The 25389-nt window shown below is 51.1% G+C and overlaps 6 protein-coding genes across 7 annotated transcripts; 3 read left to right on the top strand and 3 right to left on the bottom strand.

The window, feature by feature from the left end:
• Positions 1 to 940: 940 nt before the first annotated feature.
• Positions 941 to 5392, bottom strand: TrAtP1_013166 (uncharacterized protein). The gene is made up of 2 exons (XM_066115814.1): positions 3509 to 5392; positions 941 to 3445 (listed from the first exon to the last, which is right to left on the bottom strand). Exons 1-2 carry the CDS (start codon positions 5273 to 5275, stop codon positions 1385 to 1387), a joined length of 3828 nt encoding a protein of 1275 aa, XP_065971914.1. The 5' UTR covers positions 5276 to 5392; the 3' UTR covers positions 941 to 1384.
• Positions 5393 to 6458: 1066 nt separating this feature from the next.
• On the bottom strand, positions 6459 to 10267 carry TrAtP1_013165 (uncharacterized protein). The gene is made up of 6 exons (XM_066115813.1): positions 9992 to 10267; positions 9784 to 9876; positions 9616 to 9701; positions 8864 to 9534; positions 7759 to 8808; positions 6459 to 7701 (listed from the first exon to the last, which is right to left on the bottom strand). The coding sequence occupies exons 1-6, from the start codon at positions 10028 to 10030 to the stop codon at positions 6986 to 6988; spliced, it is 2655 nt and encodes an 884-aa protein (XP_065971913.1). The 5' UTR covers positions 10031 to 10267; the 3' UTR covers positions 6459 to 6985.
• A 63-nt stretch (positions 10268 to 10330) lies between these two features.
• Positions 10331 to 12455, top strand: TrAtP1_013164 (uncharacterized protein). 2 transcript variants are annotated; one of them, XM_014088883.2, is made up of 4 exons: positions 10331 to 11035; positions 11104 to 11182; positions 11250 to 12206; positions 12281 to 12455. In XM_014088883.2, exons 1-4 carry the CDS (start codon positions 10971 to 10973, stop codon positions 12314 to 12316), a joined length of 1137 nt encoding a protein of 378 aa, XP_013944358.2. In that variant the 5' UTR covers positions 10331 to 10970; the 3' UTR covers positions 12317 to 12455. The 2 variants fall into 2 exon arrangements, with proteins under 2 accessions (XP_013944358.2, XP_065971912.1); XM_066115812.1 differs by lacking the exon at positions 10331 to 11035 and having other exon boundaries at positions 11075 to 11182.
• On the bottom strand, positions 12456 to 17584 carry TrAtP1_013163 (uncharacterized protein). Its single transcript, XM_066115811.1, has one exon. It carries the CDS (start codon positions 17444 to 17446, stop codon positions 13568 to 13570), a length of 3879 nt encoding a protein of 1292 aa, XP_065971911.1. The 5' UTR covers positions 17447 to 17584; the 3' UTR covers positions 12456 to 13567.
• A 1039-nt stretch (positions 17585 to 18623) lies between these two features.
• TrAtP1_013162 (uncharacterized protein) lies at positions 18624 to 20618 on the top strand (the record flags this gene model as incomplete). Its single annotated transcript, XM_014088779.2, has 1 exon — positions 18624 to 20618. The coding sequence occupies one exon, from the start codon at positions 18624 to 18626 to the stop codon at positions 20616 to 20618; it is 1995 nt and encodes a 664-aa protein (XP_013944254.2).
• Positions 20619 to 22351: 1733 nt separating this feature from the next.
• Positions 22352 to 24889, top strand: TrAtP1_013161 (uncharacterized protein; the record flags this gene model as incomplete). Its single annotated transcript, XM_014088778.2, has 1 exon — positions 22352 to 24889. The coding sequence occupies one exon, from the start codon at positions 22352 to 22354 to the stop codon at positions 24887 to 24889; it is 2538 nt and encodes an 845-aa protein (XP_013944253.2).
• Positions 24890 to 25389: the final 500 nt, after the last annotated feature.

Here is a 25389-nt window from a genome sequence, read left to right as displayed (position 1 = left end):
GCCTATTTTTTACTTCTTCCTTCATGGCTACATGCCTATTCCTTCATGGCTACATGCCTTGTTTTCTTTATGGATGAAAATCCTTAGGTGAAAGCCTATTCTACTACTTATTCCTTCATGGCCGAGTGCCTATTCCTTCATGGCTACATGCCTTGTTTCTTTATGGATGAAAGTCCTTAGGTGAAAGCCTATTCTACTACTTATTCCTTCATGGCCGAGTGCCTATTCCTTCATGGCTACATGGCTTATTTCTTTATGGATGAAATTCCTTGGGGGAAACCTCATTTTTATTATTCCTTCATGGGCGATTGCCTACTTCTTCCTTCATGGGTAAATACCTATCTTTATGGATGAAAGTCCTTGGGGGAAACCCCATCTTCCTTATTCCTTCATGGGCGATAGCTCATTCCTTTATGGGTAAATACCCGCTACTTCATGGATGAAAAATCCGTTTCTTCATGGATAAAAAGTCCGTTTCTTCATGGATGAATGTCCGCTTCTTCCTTTATGGGTGAATTCCCGCTTCTTCCTTTATAGGTAAATGCCTGCTTCTTCCTTTATGGGCAAATGCCCGCTTCTTTATGGATAAAAGTCCACGGGGGAAACCCCGTTTTCCTTAATTTCTCTATATTTTTAGATATGGGCTCTGGCATAGAATGATTAGGGAAAGGGCGGGTAAGGAGATGGAATAGATCTGGTGCAAGCACTATAGGCTTTTTAGAAGAAATACGTATACTACTGATTCACTATTACTTACTATACTTGATCATAATGTGCATCTGTTATTTTCTTACTTTTGTTTATTAAAATACATGTAGGCCATCATGCGCTTATATAGGGGTGTATATCCAGGAGGGAGAGCCGTTATGGATAGAGAAATAGACATCTCGCTAATACTCAGCCGTTTGGTTTTCCGTTGTATCGTACGTAGAGACAATCAGTCTATTCGTGATACTCGCATAACCCACAGACTAGAGCTCACCTGGCGTAACCGCCAAAAATTGTATTTACGTAGACGTTGTCAGATACACCGCAGAAGTCAGTGTTCTAGCATTAACACTGCTCGCGTTGGCTAAAACGAAGCAGAGCCTGGCGCCATGTCGACGATGCTTTTCTTGGCGCTGGTCTATTTGAGAGTTGCGATTCGATGAAGTCTTGCTTATAAGAATCTCGCGGGCGTTAGGCTAGCTCTTGAAGTAGTTGCTCGTGGAGTTGTCGACGTCGGGTCGTGGTATCGAATAGACGAGGGCGGTGACTGAAACTATTCGTGCAATCTTGTCTTGCTCATTGTGAAGCGCCGAATCGATAGAGTAGCCCAAATACTAATGTGTACCTAGCATTGATTGGTCATGGTACATGTACCTTGGCTCTTGTATACAACTACCTAAACTTCGAGTATTGATGACCTGTTGGATACCATCTCAGCGTCTAATTCTGCAAGGCTAAGAGAAAGAACAAAAAAATCTCTACAAAAAGGTACAATAGCAATATTTCCTCCAGCATAACTTATATGAATGTCCCGATATTCCGAAGGAAGCCAAAGAAAAGGCTCTCCTCGTCGCAAAAGCCAGCTGTTGCTTGGGCCAACATCAAACTCAAAGATAGCACTGGGTATTGACCCTGGATCCTGCAACATGCTGGTAATGAAACATTGGAAGTGGGATTGTTGTATATCAATGTGTTGCCAATCGTCTATCGTCCTGAACTCAAATTCATGTTCAAGTTTGAAATCGAGCGTCTGTAAGCATGCGCCCGTACTCAAATCCCATATCGCCGCGATGCCCTTTTCTGACACTGACCCCAAACGCTTGCCGTCTGATGAAAAATACACATATATAATCCCTGTTGAGAAATAGAATGTGTAAACAATTGCGCCGTTGGTCGCGTCCACGATCTCGATCTTTGGAGTTTTGATTTTGGTAGTTTTCGTGTCGCCGATCTCATCCAGAAGAGGGATATCTGCCACCGCCAGTCGATTGCCGTCGGGAGAAAATACAATTGACTGTATGCTACCTGAAGCCTTGAATTCGAACTTGTCCCGTTGTGAGTTTTCGATTAAATTTCGAATCACAAGTTCAGTTCTCCTCGAATACGCTAATTGCGTGTTGTCTGGAGAAAATGCTAATGCTAATCGCTCAAATTTCGAATCATAACAAGTTAGATAAGCTGTTGAAATGCCGACTTGGAGCTGCTGCTGATGTCTTCCTTCCACAGGATCCCAAACCTTAATGGTGAAATCCTCTAGGAGCTCCGTATAATTTGTTATGAGTGCAAGGCGTGTGCTATCTGGTGAAAATGCGACTGACCAAATCAAATCATCGTCAGGGTCCATGAAGGAACCCGAAGTAAGATCCCAGATGTTGATGCTTTCGTAATATTCAACAGAAGCCAACTCAGCACCGTCTGGAGAAAAGGCCGGGGAGAAATAAACTTCTCCAAGGGTCGGAAACGCAAAGAGAGAAGCGCCCGTTTTGACGTCGCGGATGGTAACATCCTCGCCACAGGCCACTGCCAGCTGTGAACCGTCCGGTGAAAGCGCGAAATGTTCAGTAATCGGGTAGTCCGTGAATTTCTGCAAACATTTACTGGTAGCGGTGTCCAAGATGTAGATTGACTCAGTATTCCAAGTTTTGAGGTCTGGGGATTTCACCATGAGTGCGAATTGCATGCCATCTAATGTAAACACTACCTTCAAGGGACGATCTTTGCTGATTACCGCGACACGGGAACCTGTTATTGGACTTCGAACTACGGTAAACTCGTCTTCGTCTGATGTCTCGTCCTCGTCTAGTGCATTAAAGACAGCTGGTTTTCGGACATCTTGGTAGTAATCTTTCGTTTGAAGCTGCATACCTGTCGCAAGATCCCAAATCCCAAAGTTGCTGTCTTCCCAAAGTTCATTTGATAATATTAATTGCTTGCCGTCGGGTGAAAACATCATTGACTCATAATATGGACCACTGCTGAGCGTCATTACAAAAGCACCGGTCTTTGTATCCAATATTTTGATAATTTCATCGAAAGCAAATGCCAACTGACTGCTGTCGGGCGAAAACGCCAGGCTCAGATGCCCATCAGTAGTGTCGAGTGTAAGTGACTGCAAGCAGGCACTTGTAGCCCGATCCCACATCCTGACATTACCATCTTCAGAATAAGACGCTAGTTTCGTATTATCTGGCGAAAACACCAATGAAGTAACATCACGTTTATGGCCTTCTAGTGTTTGCAAGCGTGCATCCCATTCAAATCGCACGCTAGGCTTCTGCGAGATCCATTTCGCCTGACTTGGCTCGAATGTTTGTCGTACAATGCTAGATGTAGGGGTGAAAAGAAGAGCCGAAGAATATAATTGCAGAGGAGTGTATTCAATTGCTGGTCTGAACGATAAGACAAACTGACGAGCATCCTTTACAAAACGGTGCAACAGGCTCAAGTCTTGTGCTGTCTATCTAAAGAGTAAGCCATTTCCATTACAAACGATTATTCAAGCGAAGGTTGTCTGACATACCAATGACTCCAGCGTTTTAATAGCGATAATACCCTCCGACAGTTTGCCTATCAGGCAAAAGGCTTCCAGCCATTGTAACAAATAGGTTTTAAGAAAGGAATGGACTGCTCCCTCACTCTGTAGGCTGGCTTGCGAAACCGTCTTTCCAGAGGAATTGATAGCGTCTCGTAGATGGTCAACCCAATATACACAAGCATATTGTAAAGGCGCTAGTGGATCGGGATTGGGCACAGAAGGTAGAGCCCCGGGATGGCGGAGCTTATATATGTCTCGTCGAAGACCTTGTGAAAGGATCTGTATTGATCCCGAAAAGATATCATGGTGTTTGCGAGCAACTCCCCGAGTGAAGATCTGGTTAGATGTGTTGTTGAGCAGAAAGTCTTTGGCCGACTGATGAATGAAATAAACCATGTCATCCTTCAAGACAAGAAAAGATCCACAAGTGGCAATGACGTCTCTCATCTCATCAAGGTCGTCGTTATCGTCAGGTATCTTGACTAGCGATGCTAGCTCTACCACCGAAATTGGTCGGTAAGTAAGAGAGATCAATTCCAGCACTTGCACACATATATCCGCATCTTGCGACTCGCACACCTGCGCCATCATACGCATATATAGCGGCCCTAATTCAGGAGGGAAAGTCTTCATCATGTCTCGCAAATGTCTCTTCTTCACACCCCACTTGAACAACTCTTTACAGACCAAGGCTACCCACAGAAAGGTCTCGTTGGCATTAGCAGATAGATACGCTTCAACATCGTCGCGCGAATGCTCATCCAGCTTTTTGAGGGCCGCTAGCTGATCGACCTTGTGTTTGATGTAAACTTGAACGGCGTGCGAGACTGATTGCTCATTCAGTTCGAGGGATAAGAGCAGCTTCTTGGAGCTTGTATTCAATCTCTCCTCAATATTTGACCAGTTTCGACTTGAAACGATCCATTTTGTCATTGACAATGCTGGCGCTCCGGCGATGAAATCAAGAAGAAGAGGGAGATCGGTTATACACTCATCAAGGCCATCAATAATAAAGACGTTGTTCTCCAGATTTACTTTTTGTAAGATCTGAGTCAACATCTGGGATAGAACAGTCCAAGTATTTGCATTATGGAACAATTCTCTGCCTGCGTGCTTATACTTCTCCATGACAACTGACAGAGCTTCTTGATCTTGGCAGGCAATAGAGTAGACCAAATTGCATAGAACCTTAGTAGCACTGTTTAGCCGGGGGTCAGATGCCTGGCAAAAGAAGTAATACGATTGTGTTCTGTCGTCGGCTTGCAACTCGTCGATGAGGCCACAGATGAGCATCGTCTTGCCTTTGCCAGGGTCCCCTTTGATCCACAAGAGTCCACCGTCAGGATTGTTACGCCATTGGGTAAAATCGGCATTTGAGAGAATCCAAACATACGAATCTTTCAAGAGACCCCCGTTGGTGTTTTCGATTCTTTTCTTGTCAAGAAAAGGATCAGTTACATGCATGTCCCTTAGACACTCGTTCTCTTCTTGAGTTCTTTCTCTGGGCCTTTTAAGAATGACCAATGGAGGACGAGGCCTATCTGTCTTGGGATATCGCTCAATTAATGCTCTTGCTGTTGCGGCAGCCGTGGCGGCGGCAAAGTGCTTCCAATTTGAGTCTGCATTCTGATGGCCATCAGCATAGTTGGCAATGCCTTTAACGATGACGCATGGTAGCTCATCCCAGATACCTGCGCCCTCCATTTCGAATGCCAGGAGCCCATGGCGCTGGGCGAGCTCGTCGCGATACATTCCCGACTTCAATGTCGTATCCCCTGAGCCAAAGCGACCGATGAAAATAGAAAGATTTTGAGCCTCGTCGTTGAGCCGCCGACGTTGAACGAGACGGTCGTCTTCACAGCCAAGATCATGACAGGAGAGCATGTGAGAGTCATTGCAGGGTACTTCGTCGCAACAACGATACGGGAGCAAGACTTGGTGCTTATGGACATAGCTTGACTCAAATAATCGATCTTTTAGGATCCCAGGATATTCGTACTTGACCGGCTTCCGCGTTTTCTTTCGGCCGGCATGACGTTGCAGCTGCTCTAGTAGCACAGCAGCACGGTTCTCCAGGCGCTCTCGCCCGTGATTCGTTTCCATAACAGTGAGGATGCTGCGAATATTCGGTCCTGGTCTCCCTAATCTATCCTCGAGTGTGTCCTTTGTGAGAAATTCGTGGCTGTATTGGCTGCCAATATCATATTGGATGACCGTTTTGCTGATGACGACATCTCCGAGGAGAATCTCTTCACTATCTTTTGTGTAAGGTACTCCTCCACATGTTCCCACTAACAGAGCGAGAGTAATCTTCGGAAAGCTCGATCGAAAGCTGGAAGCCGCGCTTGCTGCACTGACTTTGCCTGTCTCAGCAAGCAGCACCACAACGATATCGAAACTTCCCATGCGCCCAGTGGTATATGTGTTGGGATCGCCGATAGCTCTGCCATACCTATCGCCATCTTTGTCCCAGAATTCGTCGATTAGAAGAGCGACGGCGTCGTATTCAATGGCTAATGCGCATATGATGGCTATTTCAAATTCGTCGCGACTGCTTGGAGGAGGCTGGCTGGAATTAGCCATGTTGTCTCTTCGCCGGATAGGTAGCTGGCACTGCTCAGCAAATCGTCAGGGAAGAATGAACAATGCGTTTGGCCATGAAGAAGTCGCATGTATTCCTGATGATTGCAGCCCGAAAGACTCTGGACGCGTCTCAAGCGAATGGGATTGCGAGCGGGGGCCGGCATGTTACTATTGGCTGGGAGAGATCATCAGGATCAGGCTGAGATACGAAAATAGTAATGCTGCTACTCGAGCGGTACCTTAGTAGCTACAGTAGAGAGGTACCAGTAGTACCTGTTCCCATGTCATTCTGCGTAAAGAGTACCATCATCTGTACATGCAAGCTAGAAGGACTTATGTTAACAGAGGAACTGCGACGATAAAGGTGTTCATAAATTTCTTTTTTCTCCAATGTCTCCTATTCCTACAACCTCTACACTCATACAATATTCCATCTCTTCCTCTCCATACACAATATTAGAAACGCAAGACAAAAAAACAAAAGAATAAAAAACGAGAGTTATGCATCATACAAAAGAACAAACAAATATTAGTTTTAGAAAAAAAACGAGCGTGTATACACATCAGCGCAGCAAGGGCTTCCCTCCAACAGCACATATAAAAAAAACAAAAAGGAAAGATCTTGATATCACGAGCGAATAGTCAAATTCTAGGAAATAATAAATCGGCGTACAGTCGCTCGATCTTATTTCTCTTTTGATATAAAGGAAAGAAAGAAAAAAAAAAGGTCGCATAAAGTTATTTGCCCCCTTCGCTCTCAACGCTTGAATTACCAGCGCTCACGTTTCAGTCAGCATATTCAATATTACCAACGATATTCTCATCCCCCAATTTCCCACTCAAGACGCTGACATGTAAGCGCTTTATAATAAGTCAAGACTATTTCCCCTCGTACTTGCCGCTCACAAGCTTCCTCGTAATCGGCACATCCACCCACGTCTGCTCTGCGAGAGACGGGTTTGAGCTAGCAGGGTTCTCTTCATCCGCAAAGGGATCACTCTCCACGGCGTCCTTGTTCACAGTCTCCAGCCTGGAGATGGAGATGCCGCTGCCGACAACATCTTCACCCGAGACAGCGTACTCCCACCTAGCTTCAACGTTGCCTGGCTGTGGCTCCACGCCGTCTGCGCCGACAATACGACAGACAATCTTCTGTGCGGCGTCTGTTAGAGTCACGTCCCCCAGCCGCCAGTAAACAAGATGCTTGTCCTTCAAATGGGTGCCGCTAGGTTTTGTCTGGGCACCAGTTGCTTTGCCGTCGTATGACACAACAAAGACAACGTTGTGGAGAGTGACGGGAGCTGTCCACTTGCACTCGGGGTTGAGATGATACTGCAAGAGGAGGCCGAGCTTGTCGCCCTGGGATTTCCATATGGGGTTGACAAGGAGAGGAACATGTTGATTAAGAGAATGAGCCTCTGATCCGTCAGAGAAGACACGGTAAGAGAAAGCAGTCGCGGTCTTGGAAGCGGAAAGGTGAGAGACGTCCAGCGCGTATTGGTCGGGCTGGTCGGGAGAGGCGTTGTGAACAAAGATTCGGTTGGGGCCGATGCGTTCCAAGTTGGCAAAGTTGTTGATACGAATGGTTTCATGTGCTGTACGAGCATTAGTATTTGAATGTGTCAGACAAGAGGAGGAAATGGTCAGCTTACTCTTGGCAGCGTCAACATCACCTGTAGGATTGTTGGCAAAAGCAACCTCTCCCGCAACTGATGTGCTCTTCAGCTCGCCGCCCTCAAAGTGAGCTGAAACAGTCTCGATAATGGAGGAATTCAGTCCAGGGCCCGTCAGCTCCGGGTGCTTTGTATGATGGCTACCGAGCGAGTTTCCGGACCGCACAGACTGGGTATCGGAGGCAGCGCTAGCCTCGGAAGCAAGTGCAGCCACGGCGGCGGGCCGAGACGACGGAGGGCGAGGAGGAGATCCCGGAACGGCGGGCATGGCAGGGATGGCGTTGTCTGACTGGCCATCACCAAAGTGAGGCAGCACAGGCGCATAGATGGTGTTGCGCACGTCACGGCGGCCGCGCACCGTCATGGAGCGTCGATTCATGTTGGCGGAGCCCACTCGAAGTGTATTGGCCACATTCGAGAGGGCGGCCTGTGCCGCTTCGGGGTCCTCTTCTTCGATTGGTGAGTTTTGAATATTAAGCTTGAAACCTTGATCGGCTTCGTCGGCAAGGGCTTCTCTCTGGGCCTCTGAGATGGGATCGTTCATTGGTGCCCGTATTGTGAAGCCCTCCTCATCTTTGGAAACAATCGGAGAAGTGGCCTCCTGTTGGCTTGGCTGGGCGGATGGCGGTTCGGATGAAGCGGTAGCCTCGGGTTGCTGTTGCTCCACATTATGGTTGCCGTTAACTACACTTGACGGCATCTCTGGAGCGGGAGTATCGAGAAGAGATTCCCCAGGTCCAAGGCCATTCGTGTTACCATTTCCATTCAACGACGGCTCCCCGTGCATGGCGTCGGACGATGATTGTGGCCTGCGGGCTGCATCTGGCATCTCGGGCAAGATGGACAGTCGGTTGGATTCCTGAAGGTTGCTCGAAGAAGTCATCGGAGAGACGGCCCGGCCATGGCTGCTGCCAAGTCGCCCAAAGGTTGCGCCAGTTGATTTCTGAGGGGAGAGAGAACCGAAGCCCGCGTGGACGCTCTGTCGTCGTCGACCACCAAACATGGTACCTAACCTGCGTAATTTGGATTCTATCATGGCAATTCGTTAGTACACGCTCATTCCATTGACATGCTGATTACATACCCGGCTTAGCTTCATTATTGGGTAGCGAATTGTGCTCGCTAGCATCATCTTCGGGCAGCGGCTGCGAGGGATTCGGCGTTGAGGGAGCACTTGTCCCGCTGGCAGAATTCTGCGACATGTGCGTCGTCGAGCGTCTCGTCGCTGTCCTCGACGGCGGCAGTGAGCTTTTGCCAGCAGTCACCTTCTGCACAAAGCTCTGCACTTCCCTCTCCGTGCTAATCTCCAGCATCTGTGCCAGTGTCTCGACGGCGATGTCGGTGCTCCGCTGTGCCCGATCAGACTCGTGGGTTTCAAGTTGAGTCAACAGGTCGCGCAGCAAGTTGACGCGAGACTCGTCGAGCACCTGAAGCGTTTCAAAGATGAAGGGCGACTGCGATTCCCACTGCTGCGTGGCCGACTCAAGCTTGGACGACGCGAGGTCGACCTTTTGAGTGCTGGCCTTGCCGCCCTTCTTGGTAAGCTTGTCGGACTGGCTTCGCGCGTCGTCGAGCTCCCGGGCCATGGTGGCCAGGTTGTTTGCGATGTTGGTCATGTTCTGGGTGTCCTGGCGCTGCGGAAAGGCCCTCAGCGGCTGCTCGACATCATTGCCGAGGCGATCGGCGAACAGCTGGTGGGACTGTGCGTTGCGTTCGACGGACTCGATGACTCGGGACCACGGAACCTGGAAAACACTGCACAAACATGTTTGTTAGCGATGGCATTCGACGACCGGCCTCGAGGACAGAGGCATTGACGAGGATTCGGCGACTCACCCCAGCTCGGACTGCGCATTGGGGACTCGGAACTGGGCCAGCTTGCGCATGGCCAGCACATATTGCTCTTCGACGCGACGGCGCTCCTACAGGCGACAATTGGTCAACATCAGCTTCCTCGTCTCTCATTTTGCCATCACCGGGCGTTCCGCCAGGGCTGTTGCGTACCTGGAGCCAGTCGGCGATCTCGAGGTTGATCTTGTTGATGCGCTTCATCCGGTCGTTGAGCGTCTGCACGGCCTGGCCGGGCTGCAGAACAGCCTGTGCGAAGGGCGCCCGAAAAGGGCAGCGTGTTAGTCCATTGCGCTTTGTCCAGCAGCCCGAACGAGCAGGATTGAAGATATTGCGGAGAGTGGAATGGAAGCTGTTCTCTTACCAGCATGGCCGGGTACTCTGTCCTCGCCGTCTCGTCCATGGTGGTCTGGCGACAGTCGCTCTGACTAAGTAATCAATAAATTAAAGGTAAAGGTAGGGATAGCTTCGCCGCCGTTGACGCTGCGATCGACACGGGGGGGGATATTCCAATATTCAGGGCAAATTGTACAAAGGGCAAGCTGGGACACGGTGCACCGTTCCTAATCGAATGCGCGCATGGCGATATGCCCGGCTTGCTGAAGAGTGACGCCGCTTGAATGTTTTTGGTGGAGGAAAAAGAAGGATGGTGGAGAATTGGTGACGGAAGAACTGGCGAGACGGCGATGGTAGTGCCCAGTCGCTGTTCTGCACGGGGAGCTCGAGCCAACCAGCGCAGCGCTGCAGCCCGCTGTAATTTGGGCCACGGCCTTTAGTGGCTGGGGCCCTTTTTCCCAGCGGGTGGGCAGGCAGGTGGCAGCCTCGCTGTGGGCGTTAATTGAGGAGAAGGGCCAACGCCAGGCCCTGGAAACCCAATCATGGCGCCCAATTATGGGGGGCCGATGCCGCCACGGCCAGCCTTGTCAGCACCAAAAGCAGCTGCCTGGGCCAATGGGGCGCGTTCTGGCACATTCTGGTGGCGCTGGAGGCTGCAAAACGGCGGAAAGTCTGTTTCGCCGGAGAAGCCTCGGGACAATGTTTAATGAGTTTTTGTTTCCCTGGGAGCCAAAAACCGCGACTGCATCGTCAGCTTTGGGCCATGACGGCCATGGATCCCGGCTCGGTTTCAACGAAATGGAGCCCAATCGGCTAATGACGTGTCGCCCCGGCCTGCTGGCATGATCGAGAGGGGGAAGAAGCATTGATTGCTGCTTGCATGAGGGAATAGCGTGCATAAGTTTTAATGCGCAGAGAATCGCTAAATTTAACAGTCGGGCGTTGGAATATCCACCGAAACTTGATGCTATTGCTGTTGTTCCTCGACCAATAGTCAATCAGCAGCCATGGCCTCCTCGGCATGGAAATCGGATCTCTCATCCGTAGATCGATATGAGATTATATCGAAAATGTATGTCCATCTCTTAATTTGACTCTACTTCGTTTTTTATAGAGCAATGGCTAACTCTCATCGCACAGCTCAGAATCGCTCCCCTCGCATGACATGAGTGAGGCCATCGCCATTGAACAAGCCGCATACGACAACTCAACTTCACGAGTACATCACCCATAGCATTACTTACTTCAATTCAACTCATACCAATCAATTACTAACAAAATCACAGCAAGAATACGACTCCGCCTGCCACCCAAACGCAGCCTCCTCTCCCTCCTCCTCACCCACCTTCTCACCTCTCTCCTCATCAACCGGCATCCGCATCGGCTCCTATCTCAACTGCACCCCCATCTCAGACGGCATCACCTCCGAAGTCTTCCGCACCCAATCCGGAGACAAAACCCTCGCGCTCAAAGTCATCGTCGCCCATCAGAACCTCGAGCCGCACAACCCCCTCCGCGAGATCAAGATCCTCCAAACGCTCAACCCACCATGCATCCCTCTCCTCGAAACCTTCCGCGACCAAGAGCAGCGCCTCGTCCTCGTCTTTCCCTACATGCCGCTCACCCTCGCAGACCTCCTTGATAAAAGCCCCTCCGGCCTGGACCCATCTCACATCCGCTCCATCTTCACCGACGCCCTCCACGCCCTCGCATCCATCCACGCCCACGGCATCATCCACCGCGACATCAAGCCCTCCGCCATCCTCCTCGCCTCCCCCTCCGGCCCAGCCCACCTCTCCGACTTCGGCACCGCCTGGCACCCCGAATTCTCCTCCTCGTCAGAACCACCAGCCGCCAAGATCCTCGACATCGGCACCGGCCCCTACCGCGCCCCCGAGGTGCTCTTCGGCAACAAGGCCTACTCCGCCGCCGTCGACATGTGGGCTCTGGGCGCCATGCTCGCAGAGGCCATCCGCTCGCCTCCCGCGCCGCTGTTCGAGTCGCGCGCCGTCCACGAGGACGGCAACCAGCTGGGCCTGATTCTGAGCATCTTCAAGACGCTGGGCACGCCGACGCCCGAGACGTGGCCCGAGGCAAAGGAGTTTCGCGTCACGCCCTTTGAGCTATGGACCGTGTTCCCACAGAGGGCATGGGAGGAGATTTTACCGCATGTCGATGCAGGGTTCAGATACGCCGTAGCGAGATTAGTTCGCTACGATGGGAGCAGGGCTTCGGCCGAGGAGGTATGTCTCGTGTTTGGGTCGGAATTTTAACATTGCAGACACAAAGTCGCTGACATATCTTTTTTCTTTCGCAGGCTTTAACATTCAAGTGCTTCATTAATGACGGATAAACTCAGCGACAAAGTGATTGGAAAATATACAAACAACCCTCTATACGCATCTCGCGGGCTCTTCTCATATACATCTTGCATAAATCATCATATACATTAAATAACCCCATGACAACATAATAATACGTCTATTCAAACGAAAAAAAAAAAAAAAAAAAAAAAAAAAAAAAAAAAAAAAAAAAAAAAAAGACATCCAAAAATAATTAGCACTCCCTCTAACCACGTCTCCTCTTCTGCGTATCAGCCCCCAGGTAATCAATCGGATTTCTACACAGCGGGCACGTATTCTGGCTACTCGTCTGGAACCACTTATACAAGCACGATCGGTGGAACAGGTTCTTGCACGTCGTGCACCGCTTATCCGCCATGCGCTTGTCCGCCGCGATGACGCTGTAGCAGATGGCGCACTCGGTCTGGCCCTTGAGCGCGCCCACAATGTTGCGCTTGAGGATCTGCACGCCGTCCACGACGCTGCCGCCGGAAAATGTAATCACGCCCTGCGTCGTCATGATCCAGCTGTTCCAGGTGCGGTCCTTGACGGCCACGGCCTCCTGGCCCGTGACTGTGACAGATTCGATGGGGTAATTGGGTGAGACTTTGATAACAATGGAGGCTGTGAGCTCGTCGATTTCGTAGCCGACAATGACTTCTCGCGCGTTTTTGGAAATCTTGACGAGGACTTCCTGCTCTTCATCTCCAGGAGGCTCCTGCTCATCCGCCCACGTCTGCACATCGTCCAGGGCCTCCGAGATGATCAGAGGCGAAAAGTACTTTGTCGTCCATGCCTCCACCGCAATGCGAGTTTGCTTAGAGCGGCAGTCCAGATACCAGGCTTTAAAGAGGCCAGGAATGTATTTCAGCGTGAGAAAGTATAGGTGCACGAGCAGCCAGTGCATGCTTCTTTCTTCTGGCTCTGATCTGGCGACCTTGACGTCGTAGTCTTGGATATGCTCTGTGGTAAGCTGCTCTCTCTCGAGATTCAGTGGCCGTGCGGCAGAGTGGCCAAGCACATCAAACATAAAGTCCAAGAAGGGGGCCATGCAGTTGTCTGTCTTGAGATTCTCGGTAAAGTCGTTCCTTAGTTTGTAAGAAGATGAGGAGTAGGCGTCAAAAACAAGCTTCCACGATAGCAGGTAGCTTCGAATTGGGGATGGGAATAGTGCCAGCACCTCGTCGGGGTATCGATCCAGAGTAGGCGCGTCGAGAAGCAACGATAGCAGTTCATCCGGTAGGCGAGCCTCTTTACTCAAGTCAGTCAGATATCACCAATGAGATGAGGACACTTGGTGGTAGGAAAATCTTACCTGTCTTGTCCAGAACAGTGTCAATAGATCGTTGCTCTTGGATGGCTGGAATCGCCCTGTGCAGAATATCAAAGGCCGCCGTCTGGATATCCTGTGACTCCGAAGCAACTAGTTCATAAATGTCCGAGACATCTTTGATGCTTTTGATAGACACCTTCTCTACTTCCCGGCATAGCATGGCATCTACAATCTCTAGCGGCTGGCTACTAGCACCGCGAGGTAGCTTGAGCAGTCCAATCAGCGACTTGGATCGCTTGCTTGCTGATTCTCTGAGAGCGTCCTGCAGGTCGTCGTTTGGATCTTCCAGGCTCTTCAGTGTCTTTATAAGCTTAAGAGAAGAGTGGATGAAAGGCAGAGCATCCGGAAGAGGATATTCAACCGCTTTGTCCCACAGATCCAGACTGAAATCAATGGCCTTTTCCCAGTATGATCCAAACACGTCGCTCATGCAAGGAAGCAGCTGGTTCAGCACGCGGCAGATCTCGGCAGACAGAGGAGCGCTCAGAGGCTCTTCATTCTCGAGCCAAGAGGTAATCTGCTTGACTGCGAAAACAATACGGTTGCTGGCTACAGGCAGTTGCCCACTCTCATATACTTGCGCAGATAGATTGAGCAAGACGAGCGTAATCATAGTCTTGTCGCCACTTGCAGAAGCCCCCGCGATGTCGCTAACAAGGCGATTCAGGAAAGTGCTCGCAAGCTTGGAAGTCTCCAAGGTCTCTCCGAATCCCGAGAGCATAGCAGCGGCGAGAAGGGCGGTTTCAGGGGCCGCCTTTGTCAGCACTGGTTTGAGCAGAGCCTCTTCCAGCTCTGATGACAGGCTATGAGCCTCAGAAAAGACCTGCACAATCTCACTCATGGCACGGGCACTGTACACGCCTCTGGGTGTCAGCTCCTTCGACTCCTCCTTGAGAAGATCGACAAGTCCACGGAAAATGTGAGCCTGTTCATTGTCCACAGAATTATCCCACCACTTTGACAATAGCGACTTCTTGTTGATGGAATTCTTCAGCGTAGTCACCAGAGATTCCGCCTCTGACACGGACTCTTCAGACTCCAAGCCAAGCCATAGTGAGTTTTCGTCCATGGAGTCGATCTGATCAGTAGCGAGTTGTATGATGAGGCACTGGATAAAGAGCAACTCGATCTGAAACTCGCGCGGGAGGGTAGCAATATCAATACCTTCTTTCAACAGGAGCGCAGAATAAAGAGACATTCTCAAAGGTACAGAGCGGCCTTTTTTGTCTCGGTGCACACGAACCTCGGTCGGCCGAGCTGTGGAGTTTGTCAAAGTAACGGCACCACCCAGGCTGTTCGTGATGGACAACGATGGGTTGATGGGCTGATCCAAGAATGGTGCTAGCTTCTGCATCCAAATGTTTGTGCTTGGGAAGATTTCTTCAACGGCGATGCCCGCCGCATGTGCTTGCTGAGCCTGCTTGGAGAGAGTTTCAATATCCAACGATTGGGGACCTGCTCGCTCGAGGTTGTCGTGAATGATTTGGATTACCGGCTGATTGCCCGCTCCACCTCCTTGAAGAAGTGCTCGAATTGCTATGGCCTTTGATGAAACAACGCTGTTGCCAAGTTCAGTCAGACTCAACAACTGCGCAACCAAAGCGGTATGGAGAGAGCTATCCTCGAAAAGCTTCGGCTTGCCCTTGGCAAGAATCTCCAACGCTCTCAGCGCTGGCTCCACAGATTCAGGCTCTTTGTCGAGAATTTCCAACACCTTTTCAGAGAGTTGCTTGCAGCTCTCGTCGGAAAGGCCTTGGCCGCTCATACCAGCTTCCAGCAGACCCCATCCGGATGCTTCGCCCTTTACAGCCTCGATGGCTTCCGTAACGATATAGGTCTGGAGCTGAGCGTTGGCTTGGGTAGGCTCGGAAGCCTTTTCTTCAGAAATAAGAGATGTAAGAGCCAAGTTACGGACAGCACGGTCGGAAACTTCCGAGACCGCCTCAACCCAAGCTCCCCAAATCTTGCGGTAGGTTGGTTCTCTTGATGGAATGGCCCCCAAAAGGTTGAGGCAGGAAAGAAGAGGCCTGCTTGAAGCAGATTGAATAACCTTTTCGATGGAGTCTCCCGCAGCTGCCGACAAAAACTCAGCAGTCTTATCTCCCGTCTCGCCGTCAAAAAGGTGCTGAGAGGTGCTGAGTGCATATTCTAGGACTCCTGCAGCACCAAATGGTTTCATATTTCGATTTCGCAGAATGTCTATACAATGGCTGATGACTTTCTTGGAGGGAGCGGCTGTCTGATCCGGCAGAGATTCGTCAAGATTGGCCAGCTTTCTATGAATTTCTCCGATGAGGCTAAACCATCGTCGACCCTCTTCAAAAATCTTTTCCTGGGATGACTGATACTCTCGGGACACCTCTGGAAGAGAATTGGAGATTTTGTTGCATAGTATATCAGCAAACCGTTCCCACTCCTCCGCCGATATAGACACGACATTTGGAGAGCTCCGAAGAATAGTAAGATGAGCTTCAACTAGAATAGTCATGGCGTTGGGTCCAAGCGGAACAGCCACAGGCTTGTCGGATATGGTCAGGAGAAAGTCTTCGAAAATGGGGCAAATCTGCCGGCGGGCAAAGTCAAGTTTCTCATCTTCGGGAAGATTTCTATGTAGGCGCTTAAGTGTATCAATAAAGCACTTCCAGGCCATGGAAGTATTCGTCCGAGGCTCCTCACGATTCGTCACACCGGCTTTTACGGCCTCTAAAAATTCAGAAGCCGTCTCCAACTTCTTCATCTGATCTTCTGGGAGGACGGAAATGAGCTCGTCAAGGTGCTCCCAGAACTTGGCAGGGCAGCCCTGTGAGCCCTTTTCGATAAACTGCCGTAACCGCAAGAGCGCAGGCTTCTTTTCTTTGGGGATAGGCGTCCAGATATCGGGCGCAACTTGTGATAGCCTCGTCAGCGCCCGGACATAGTCTTGGGCAGAACCACTCTGGCCCGTCTTGAGCCCGCCTGTAACTATGGCCTGTTTCGCCTGGGTAGACTCGGCATAGGGAAGTTTGCGATTGAGGCATGTAATGACGAGGTGGCATACAGACTTGCGCACAGAGGAGTCGTTGAAGGTGATGGCGCGCCAGACAGTCTCCTCGTCAAAGAACTCGTCGAGTTTGTGGCTCTGCTTGCTGATTTCTTCGTCGTTTAGTCGCTGGAGGAGGCTGAGGACCAGTGACAGGCCAGTGCCAATGACCCTGAGATACTTGGCTTCTGCATCATCCTTGGTCGTCGATCGCTCATCGCTCAGGGTATCCTGTGTTTCGCGGATCGCATCAATGGCGTAGTCGAGGATCTGCGTCTGGCATTTTCTCCAAAAGGCCGCGACCTTTTCTGGAGTGTTGATGAAGGAGGAGAGGCCATCGCTGGCGGCGCGCGCAACTCCTCGGTCTCGGTCGTAGAGGCCGGCCAGCCACGCACCCACAATCTTGGGGATGTGCCGTTCTGCACGCCTCCTCGCAGACTTGATGAGCTCAAACTGCAGGTTGTGAGCCAACTCGCGCACTCGGCGAGCGTTGTCGATGGCTGTTCGTGGGTAGATGTCGGTCCAGACGTCCAGAATGGCATCCTCGACGCCGCCGTTGTTCTCAAAAGGCTGCGCCTGCACATACACCAGCAAGTCCTCCAGGGCCTTGGTCTTTGTGGTGCTGTCCTTCTTCAGCAGGTTCTTGAGAGACACGACGACATTCGGATCCGACACGGCGCTAAATGACGGGGGTTCGGTGAGGTACGACAGGGTGCCAGTCCCGCCCGGGGCACCGAAGCCGCCGGACTTTGATCCCGGAGCACGGCTGGCGGCGGCGGTGCGCTTCATGGTTGGTCGGTTTGAGAGAGGCTGAAGCTGCAGAGGGGTCGGAGAAGGAGGAAGCGCGGGAGGGGGGAGGGTGTTGCGCGAGGCGGAAGGAGTTGAGAGGCGCTTCGCCAGATGGTGATGAGGACCTGAAGGTTCGAAATTGTGGAAGAGGGACCGAAATTACTAATGGCTGGCTGCGTGGGCTGTGGCCGCTGTAAAAGCCGCCTGTGATGTCAGCGTCGCCTGCCAGAGCGCTTGCAGCTCGCCGCGTTTAGTGACGAGTCACGCCGGTTACAGCGGGGTTGCTGCTGGAAGAGCGTTATCGATACCGATATTAACGAGCATTAGGTAAGCGCCGCTGGGAATATCCGCGCAGTCAAGCTTGTGGATTTGAAATCAAGCTGGCGGGAGCTGATCCTACGGTCGAAAGAGGAATAATGTTTGGAAGCTTTGGATATGCGTCGGGGGACAAATAGAGTCTAGTTGATGGATTTGGGAAACGGTGGAAGATGTAGGTACTAAAGATGGCTCATCGCCCAAAGCTTGTCTGCTTTTGCTTTGAGAGCGAATGTTTATTTCTCTTCTGGAACTCTATTCAATCAACTCTTATCCAGCAGTGCATAGCTCGATAAGCCTCTGCCGATTTAGGCAAAAGCAGTGAATAAGGTTGCGGGATGGCATGATTAACTCAGCACATTAGGTAATGGCCGCAGAAAGCATCTCTGCCGAAAGAAGCTCGAGATCCGACAATCTCGATATCTTTCCGATGCGTCGAGGCGGTCTGGCGCTGCGGTGTAAGTCGACTGGCACTAAGCATCGCATAGGCCGCTATTTAGTGTGACAGAATGACTTGCAGATGCTTTGATGAGACGGTTTGGGGCCAATGAGATGGCGACACACGTGCAAGCCGCAGCATCTGACCAACAACTCCAACAAGAATAAGGAATAACCATCCTGCGTCTAGGGGGTTTCTGGTAATTTCCGTCCTCGCCACGGGGGTAGCATTTGGTGTATTACCTCTTTGGTGCTTTCAGCGTTTTACGCAAATCACATGATAAGAGGCAGCAACACTCGATACTCCGCAATTGAATCTAACCACTAGGTAAGTAGTTACCTACCTATGGACAAGTGTAGTCTGAAATGTCAATCTCTAAACAACACCATATGATTTCACTTTGCGCCACAGATTCAAGTAACCATGGGCTCAGCCACAGGGAAGAACCCTTACAAAACACTTGGAGCTTCGTCTTTTCGCCTTCTGGAAGTATGGCGTACAGACAACGGTGATATTGCGGGGCGCCTCGAAACATTTTCACTACATGTAACTTCTCAAGACTATCCCAGCTTTGCTACTGTTTCGTATGCATGGGGTGAAGTAACAAGGAATAAGACGATTGACTTGGATGGCGAGCCATTTGCCGTGTTAGACAGCACCTATCCTCTTCTTGAAGCCATCTGTGACAACGCAAATCTCAAATCGTATGCACGGTTCTGGATTGATTCGATATGTATCAATAGCGATGATGAAGAGGAGCGTGCATCTCAAGTCCAGTTAATGGGCCAGTTATATGAGAGTTCGTACATTACCATTGTCTGGCTGGGACCAGGAGATGTTGAATCCGACCAGGGAATGGAGTTTTTCCTTAGCCTTTGCCAAAGAAGAGAGGAGCTGGTTGAAACTTGGGAAAGAAGGCAATTGAGGGGAATGCCTCCTGATCTTAACATCGCCGAGAAGTGGAGGGTACTGCGAGACCTTTTGCAAAGACCGTGGTGGAGAAGAGTATGGACAATACAGGAGTTCATTCTGCCGCGTCGTCTAGTTTTCTTCTGCGGAAACAAGCATATGTCGCACTCGCAATTTCCGAAAGCAATATCCGCTATTTCTTGTTGCAATCCAGATGAATCCCTTATTGGGAGCAATACCCGGAATGCAGCTTGGAACAGACGCAGACTCCGCCAGTGGAGCGAACGCCAGCGGAGGAGCGGACAGCAAAGTCCCATTGAGATGAGCCTCATCGCCTTGGTTGCTTACACGAGCGACTGCTTTGTGACCAATCCCAAGGATCGAATTTATGCTTTCCTGGGATTGGCAAACAAGGAGGACAGAAGTGTTGTTGGCCAGCCAAACTATCGCAGCGATGTTTCGGTCGAGACTATATATACAAACGTTGTCAAATCCTTCATCAAGACCTACAACAGCTTAGACATTATTTGCTTCGCAACCCTATTCAACAGCTCAAACCAACTCCCAGTACAAAACAAAGTAGTAGTTGCCGCGCCATCTTGGGTTCCCAATTGGAATATCCGCGTTCAGGTTTTCGTGACGCCTCTCTTGGTCAGCCAAAGCGGTATCTCTTACATTGGCAACTTTCGTCCTGTTGTTGGCAGGTCTGACGCGGAAGATGCAGCTCTCTATACCGCGGCCGGAAATACCTTGCCTGAATGCTCGTTCTCGGAGGACTTTCAGATGACCTGCAAGGGCATTATCCTGGACTGCATTGACGGTCTTGGAAGCACAAGTGTTACGCCAAAAGGTGGGGATGCGGACCAGCATGACTCGAAGCTTGTTCCGTCGCGGTCAGACAGAAATCGAGAGATTGACCGATCAACTTCAAACTGTGACTTTGCGCAGCGCAGAGAACAATCCAGTAGATTGCTGGACAAGCTCATTCGCAGCATGGTTCTCGATCGAGAAGATCGTTACCTCAGCATTCGCACTCCCTTGGACCGATTCAGAGTAGAGCTTGCACACCTCATGGCTTGCAGGGACAGGAACAGGAACACGTCTGCTTATCAGCCGTTCTATACCTGGATCAATGACAATGAAGGACTTGAAATCTGGGGGTTCAAGCTAGAGGAGCTTTTTCGGTCCGCTTCACTGACCACAGTCCCGCCAAACTTTGAACTTCCGGAACAGAGGGAAGATGGCTTCCCATCTAGACTCAACGACACGATCGGTCCACGGGAGATGCGAAAGAGGCTGATGGTGACGGAGCAAGGGTTTGTGGGTATGGCGCCGTCGCAGGCGAAGAGGGGTGATGTTGTGTGTGTCTTGTACGGATGCCGTGTGCCTGTCTTGCTTCGATGCTGTGGGGACAACTACAAGTTTGTTGGCGAGTGTTATGTCGATGGGTTTATGAATGGCGAGATTTTTGATAGAGGGCTCAAGAGTGAGGATTTGGTTCTCGTATAAAATCATTAGGAAATAAAATAATATTCATCACATTAAATTAAGATGTCAAATTAAAATCCATGTAGCGTCAATCTGTTGAATACAGCCCCTGCATAAAGCCTGAAAACGCCACTCGACATCCGACGCTCTGCGTTTACAGTCATACCGAATATGGGTGTTTATATGTGGCGTCTCTTTACTTCTAGGCAATAAAGCCGATGGGACACTGGTGCCATGTCTTTGTACATGTACCTAGAAACGGACAACTGCTTATACCGCAAGCAGTGCGGCAATTTAGCCTCGAGGCTCCTGATAGGCACTCAAAGTGCCTCGAGCCCGTGCATCCCGCCAAGTTGCCACTGGCCCGCCCAAGCCGCGTTTGCCTGCCACACCAACAAAAGACGCAAAACAGGCCGATCGTCGTCCCAAGTGCCATGTGTCTTGTTTCTTTTTCGAGCGTTGCATCAACCCTTTTGCCGGCCACACCCGCGCTGCATTAGCGCACCTGCCCGAGCATCGCGACCGGCGATTTTCCGTCTCTGCTCGAGATTCCGGCGTTGTCGAACCACTTCTCCATGTCTTGTCTGTCTGTAACAGCCTCAGCCCGTTTTCACGTGATGCCCGTCTCGTCGCTGGCATCTTGTTTCGCCCCCAGCCCGCCGCAAATGGCACTGATTGGCCTCTGCTGAGGCGGCTTGGCTCGGTCAATTCGGCCGCCAACCCCACTGTGACGTCGCCCCAGCGCTACCCCGGCCTCTGGAGCGCGCTGAAAAGGGCACCAGCTTTGCTTTGGGAACGTCGCTTGATATCGCCGGTGGGGAATCTGGGGCCCCTGCATAATATGTGGACGTGCATCTTGGAGTCGATGCTAGTGAGGACGGAGCATCAGAAGAAGAGCTGCCATTGATTGATTGATTGATTGCTGCCTGCCGCCAGCAGTAGTGTTTGCTGTGTATCCCTTGCCGTTGCTAACACAGAGGCGGTCACGATGCTTGTGCGGTGTTGCAATTCAGACATCGCTGAGATGTGGCGAGCCTTGATAGGTACATGCAGCATCCAGCATCCGATGGCAATTGAAAACTCACAGTACCGCTGCACCGCTACAGAGCACTGAAGAGTTCCAAGTCGTGCTCCAAACGGGGCAGTTCCGCCTGGGTGGAGCCGGCTACGAGCCACTGAGCTGAACCCACCGTCCAGCGCTGTTTAGCGGATTTACCCCGCAGGCCTCGCTGACCCCAGCGCGGTGACCAGAGTTGGCTCACCTTCAGTCCAGATAAGCCGCTGATGTGCATCCCACGATTCGTGCTTGTTGCCCGTACTTAGTAGCTGCCCTCGCACGTCGTTGCTCTCGCGTCCTTTCTCTCTCTCTTCTCTTCCTCCTCCTCGTAATCCTCTCTACACCACCAAGCTCTTACTCGCCCTTCCCCTCTCCTCTATAACACTCGGCTGCCTCTATATATACCATTCCAGCCCTGGTGGTCGAATTAACCTCCCTCTCTCTACTATTTCTCTGCTCTGCTCTGGCCGTTCCCCGCACTCCCGGTTCTGCCCGAGTTCCATGTCACATGCAATTGCTGCTCTTGGGGTGATTCAGTTTGACGTCTTCTATCCGGTACGTGATTTCGTGGCTTCATCGTGACGTTGCCAATGCCCTGCTTTTTGCGGCAGATCAAAGTGGTGTGCTAACGCTGATTTGTCGCCAGACCCGGTAGTGCATCCCTCGCTCCGCGATTGGCTCGATATCCTCCTTCACAATGCTGCCAGCTTCGCAAATCGCCTCGCCTCGTGCCAGGCTCCTACTCGCCCGCGGTGCTCTAGCTTCTACGCAATCAAGTACCAGCCAGCAGTGCCGACAATTCTGCGGCTTCGATCTCGGACGCCAGCGTCAGCGCGTCTACGCCCTGAAATATATGGTCAAGGGACGCCTCTCTCCAGAGAACCCAAAGGCAGGGAGCACCAAGTCAGCCGCCTCTTCTTCTGGAAAGTACACCAGAGTAAAGGACATCAAGTCGTGGTCGGATGATTTGTCTGGGGCCCGCCCCGGTCGCAACATCGAGGATGTCGAGCGAGAGGCCATCAACCATCTGTTCAACAAGGAGGACAGCGTATGGACATTGCTGCAAAATCTCCGACAGCAAATGCATCCACACCGCAGTTCCGGCCAAGTCACAGCCGAGAACGTTTTGAAAGCCACTACGGGCGACAGCCTCAGCTTCATCGACCCCATTACCAACCGCAAGGTGACTCGCGCCGAGCGTGGCAAGTACTCGGCCACAGGCTTCGACGACCCAAACGCACCTCGAAAACTGACTCCTGAAGAGGAGTCCAAGCAGTACACAGATCTCGGCGACTACAAGCCCGCCAAATGGAACGAGCCCGATGGCCTGCCCCATCTGACCCCCGAGGAGCGATCCAAGATATACGAGGACTTGCCCGAGTACTCTAAAATGAAGATTGACAATCCAAACGCACCACGAAAGCTTACGCCCGAAGAAGAGTCAAAGAACTACGACGATTTGGACAAGTACAAGCCCGTGACGTGGAATGAGCCAGATGGCCTCCCACAGCTTACACCTGAAGAAAAGTCCAAGCTCTACGAAGATCTTGACAAGTATGGCCCCGTTAGGTGGCATGAGCCTGACGGACTGCAAGAGAGAAGCCAGGAAGAAAAGTCCAAAGATTACAAAGACTTGCACAAATATGGTCCCGTCACCTGGGACGAGCCAGATGGCCTTCGTCGCCTGACTCCAGAGGAAAAGTCGAAAAACTACACAGATCTGCATGCATACGGCAGTCCTTTTACCTGCCGGGAGTCTGTCCTCAAGGATTATGAGGCCATTGAGAACGACCCCACGCCAAAGGCAGAGCCGATTGCTGCCAAGGTTGAGGTGCGTGACTGTAAGCCAGAGCAATATGATGACCTGGACAAGTACGGACCTGTTCGTTGGAACGAGCCCGATGGCCTTCGCCCATTGACCCCTGAGGAGCTTTCTAAAAACTACGAAGACCTCAACCGGTATGCGCAATATCCCAACGCCGGCCCCGCGGTTCCCCGAATTCACCCGGAAGAGGCATCCAAGGCATACCGAGACCTGCCCCAATACTCTGCATTCCCCAATGCAGGGCCGGCGGTGGAGAGAATCCATCCGGAAGAAGCCTCCAAGGTCTACAAGGACCTTCCTGGCTATGCCATTGACGGATACGAAGAACCAGACAAGATTCGCCACATCCACCCCGAGGAGTTGACAAAGAATTACACTGACTTGGGCGCATATGAGCCCCAGACCTTTGACTCTCCTGATACGCCTTACCCCATGCACCCTGAGGAAGCATCCAAGGCGTACAAGGATCTCCATGGTTACAAGGCAGCCCCTCCGGATGTGGAGAGCGAGCTGGAGACGTTGACGGCGGATGAGATTCGAAGTCAGGTGCTGAGCAGGGCCAACGTGGGTGCTAAAGAGGTGGCAGCAGAAAAAGACGAGGCAGAGATGGAACTGAGTTCTATGGATGAGAGTTTTCCCAGTGAGTTGCCAAAATCCGAAGCCGAACCGATCGAACGCATCACCGGTAGACTGGCCCAGTTACGCGCCGAGAAGGACCCCTACTCTAACGATCCAAAGGGACTAGAAACTAGCTATTCGGAGGAGTGTGGCAGCGAGACGGCGGCGGCCGTAGTCAAACACTACGAGTCCTCGCCGGCCTCTGCCGCAGCGGTAACAGATGAGCCAACCATGTACAAGATTCTCGCCTTTGACAAGTCAACCGAATCTGTTAGCGTTGCCGAGACCACATCCGACGATGACGACGTTTCTACTCCTGCAAAACTGACGGACGTGTTGCTGCAACTGTCGCACCCGTCCAAGTTTCTCCCTTACTTTAAACCACTACAGGAGCGCGGCTACGATATCCAATCAGGCGGCGGCGACGTGCTCATCTTCCGCAAGAACCGGCCTGCTTCCCCCAACGCCAGTGACCTTCCTTCTGACCCAGCGCCCAGCAACACAAACACCACTCGCATCAATCCGGTTGATATGATGGGACAGTCGGTGACGGGCAACTTTGCCAGCCCTACTGGATTCGTTAACTACGACGACAGCCTAGAGGACTACCACCAGAAACGAGCACCACCTTCTCACAACACTAATACGCATAAGAGCGCTCCGGAGCATCCAGTGGCTCCCGAGAAGAAGAAGAGGGGCTTTGGCAAGAAGCTTGTGATGGGCACCGTGTGGGTAGGAGGAGTGGCGTATGCTGTTGGGGCTTTAGCAGAGCACCTTTCCACGGCCAAATAAGCAGAACGCTCAGGCTATATTGTTATATGATTGCTGGTCTCTTTTTTTTTTCTACCTTGTCATTTGTTTTTCTTTTTTTTTTTTTTTTCTTTTTCATCTTCCAAGGTTGGCTGCATAAGGGGCCACTCCCACGACGACATGCATAGGCTCGGGAGTAGGAGTTTGTTTGCCTTTCATCATTTCTCCTCTTAGTCTTTTTCTTTTACTCCCCTTACTTCTCTTTTCGATTCTTCTCTTCGCTTCTGTTTCCAACTACGGGATCAAGTCTGAAATACCCCCCATCGATCGCGAATGCGGGCTGGGAGCGACATGTCGCGAATCACAGTTTTTTTTCTCTTGCCCTTTTGAACCGTTGTACATTAGCTAGCAGTTTTCTGGCTCAGGCCGGCTTGAATTGGAATCTCCCAGTTGGTGTCAAGAGTATCGTCAACGGATGTGTGCATGCGTAGTATTGCACGAGAATGAATGTACATGTCATTACCCAAGACTAATGAGTGATT

Source organism: Trichoderma atroviride, chromosome 7 (assembly GCF_020647795.1).
Source record: "Trichoderma atroviride chromosome 7, complete sequence".
Lineage (NCBI taxonomy): Eukaryota > Fungi > Ascomycota > Sordariomycetes > Hypocreales > Hypocreaceae > Trichoderma > Trichoderma atroviride.
The sequence above is the reverse complement of the archived record's forward strand: the minus strand, read 5'-3'. Positions and strand labels throughout refer to the sequence as shown.

What these genes read in the sequence shown, in the direction of transcription:
- TrAtP1_013166 (XM_066115814.1), bottom strand. Translation starts at nt 5,275, where the DNA reads ATGTATCGCGACGAGCTCGCCCAGCGCCATGGGCTCCTGGCATTCGAA. An exon ending in TTAAAACGCTGGAGTCATTG is followed by an intron (nt 3,446 to 3,508) that starts GTATGTCAGACA and finishes CTCTTTAGATAG; the next exon opens with ACAGCACAAGACTTGAGCCT.
- TrAtP1_013164 (XM_014088883.2), top strand. Translation starts at nt 10,971, where the DNA reads ATGGCCTCCTCGGCATGGAAATCGGATCTCTCATCCGTAGATCGATAT. An exon ending in TATGAGATTATATCGAAAAT is followed by an intron (nt 11,036 to 11,103) that starts GTATGTCCATCT and finishes CTCATCGCACAG; the next exon opens with CTCAGAATCGCTCCCCTCGC. An exon ending in GCAGGGCTTCGGCCGAGGAG is followed by an intron (nt 12,207 to 12,280) that starts GTATGTCTCGTG and finishes TTTCTTTCGCAG; the next exon opens with GCTTTAACATTCAAGTGCTT.
- TrAtP1_013165 (XM_066115813.1), bottom strand. Translation starts at nt 10,030, where the DNA reads ATGGACGAGACGGCGAGGACAGAGTACCCGGCCATGCTG. An exon ending in AGATCGCCGACTGGCTCCAG is followed by an intron (nt 9,702 to 9,783) that starts GTACGCAACAGC and finishes TGTCGCCTGTAG; the next exon opens with GAGCGCCGTCGCGTCGAAGA. An exon ending in AATGCGCAGTCCGAGCTGGG is followed by an intron (nt 9,535 to 9,615) that starts GTGAGTCGCCGA and finishes ATGTTTGTGCAG; the next exon opens with TGTTTTCCAGGTTCCGTGGT.
- TrAtP1_013163 (XM_066115811.1), bottom strand. Translation starts at nt 17,446, where the DNA reads ATGAAGCGCACCGCCGCCGCCAGCCGTGCTCCGGGATCAAAGTCCGGC.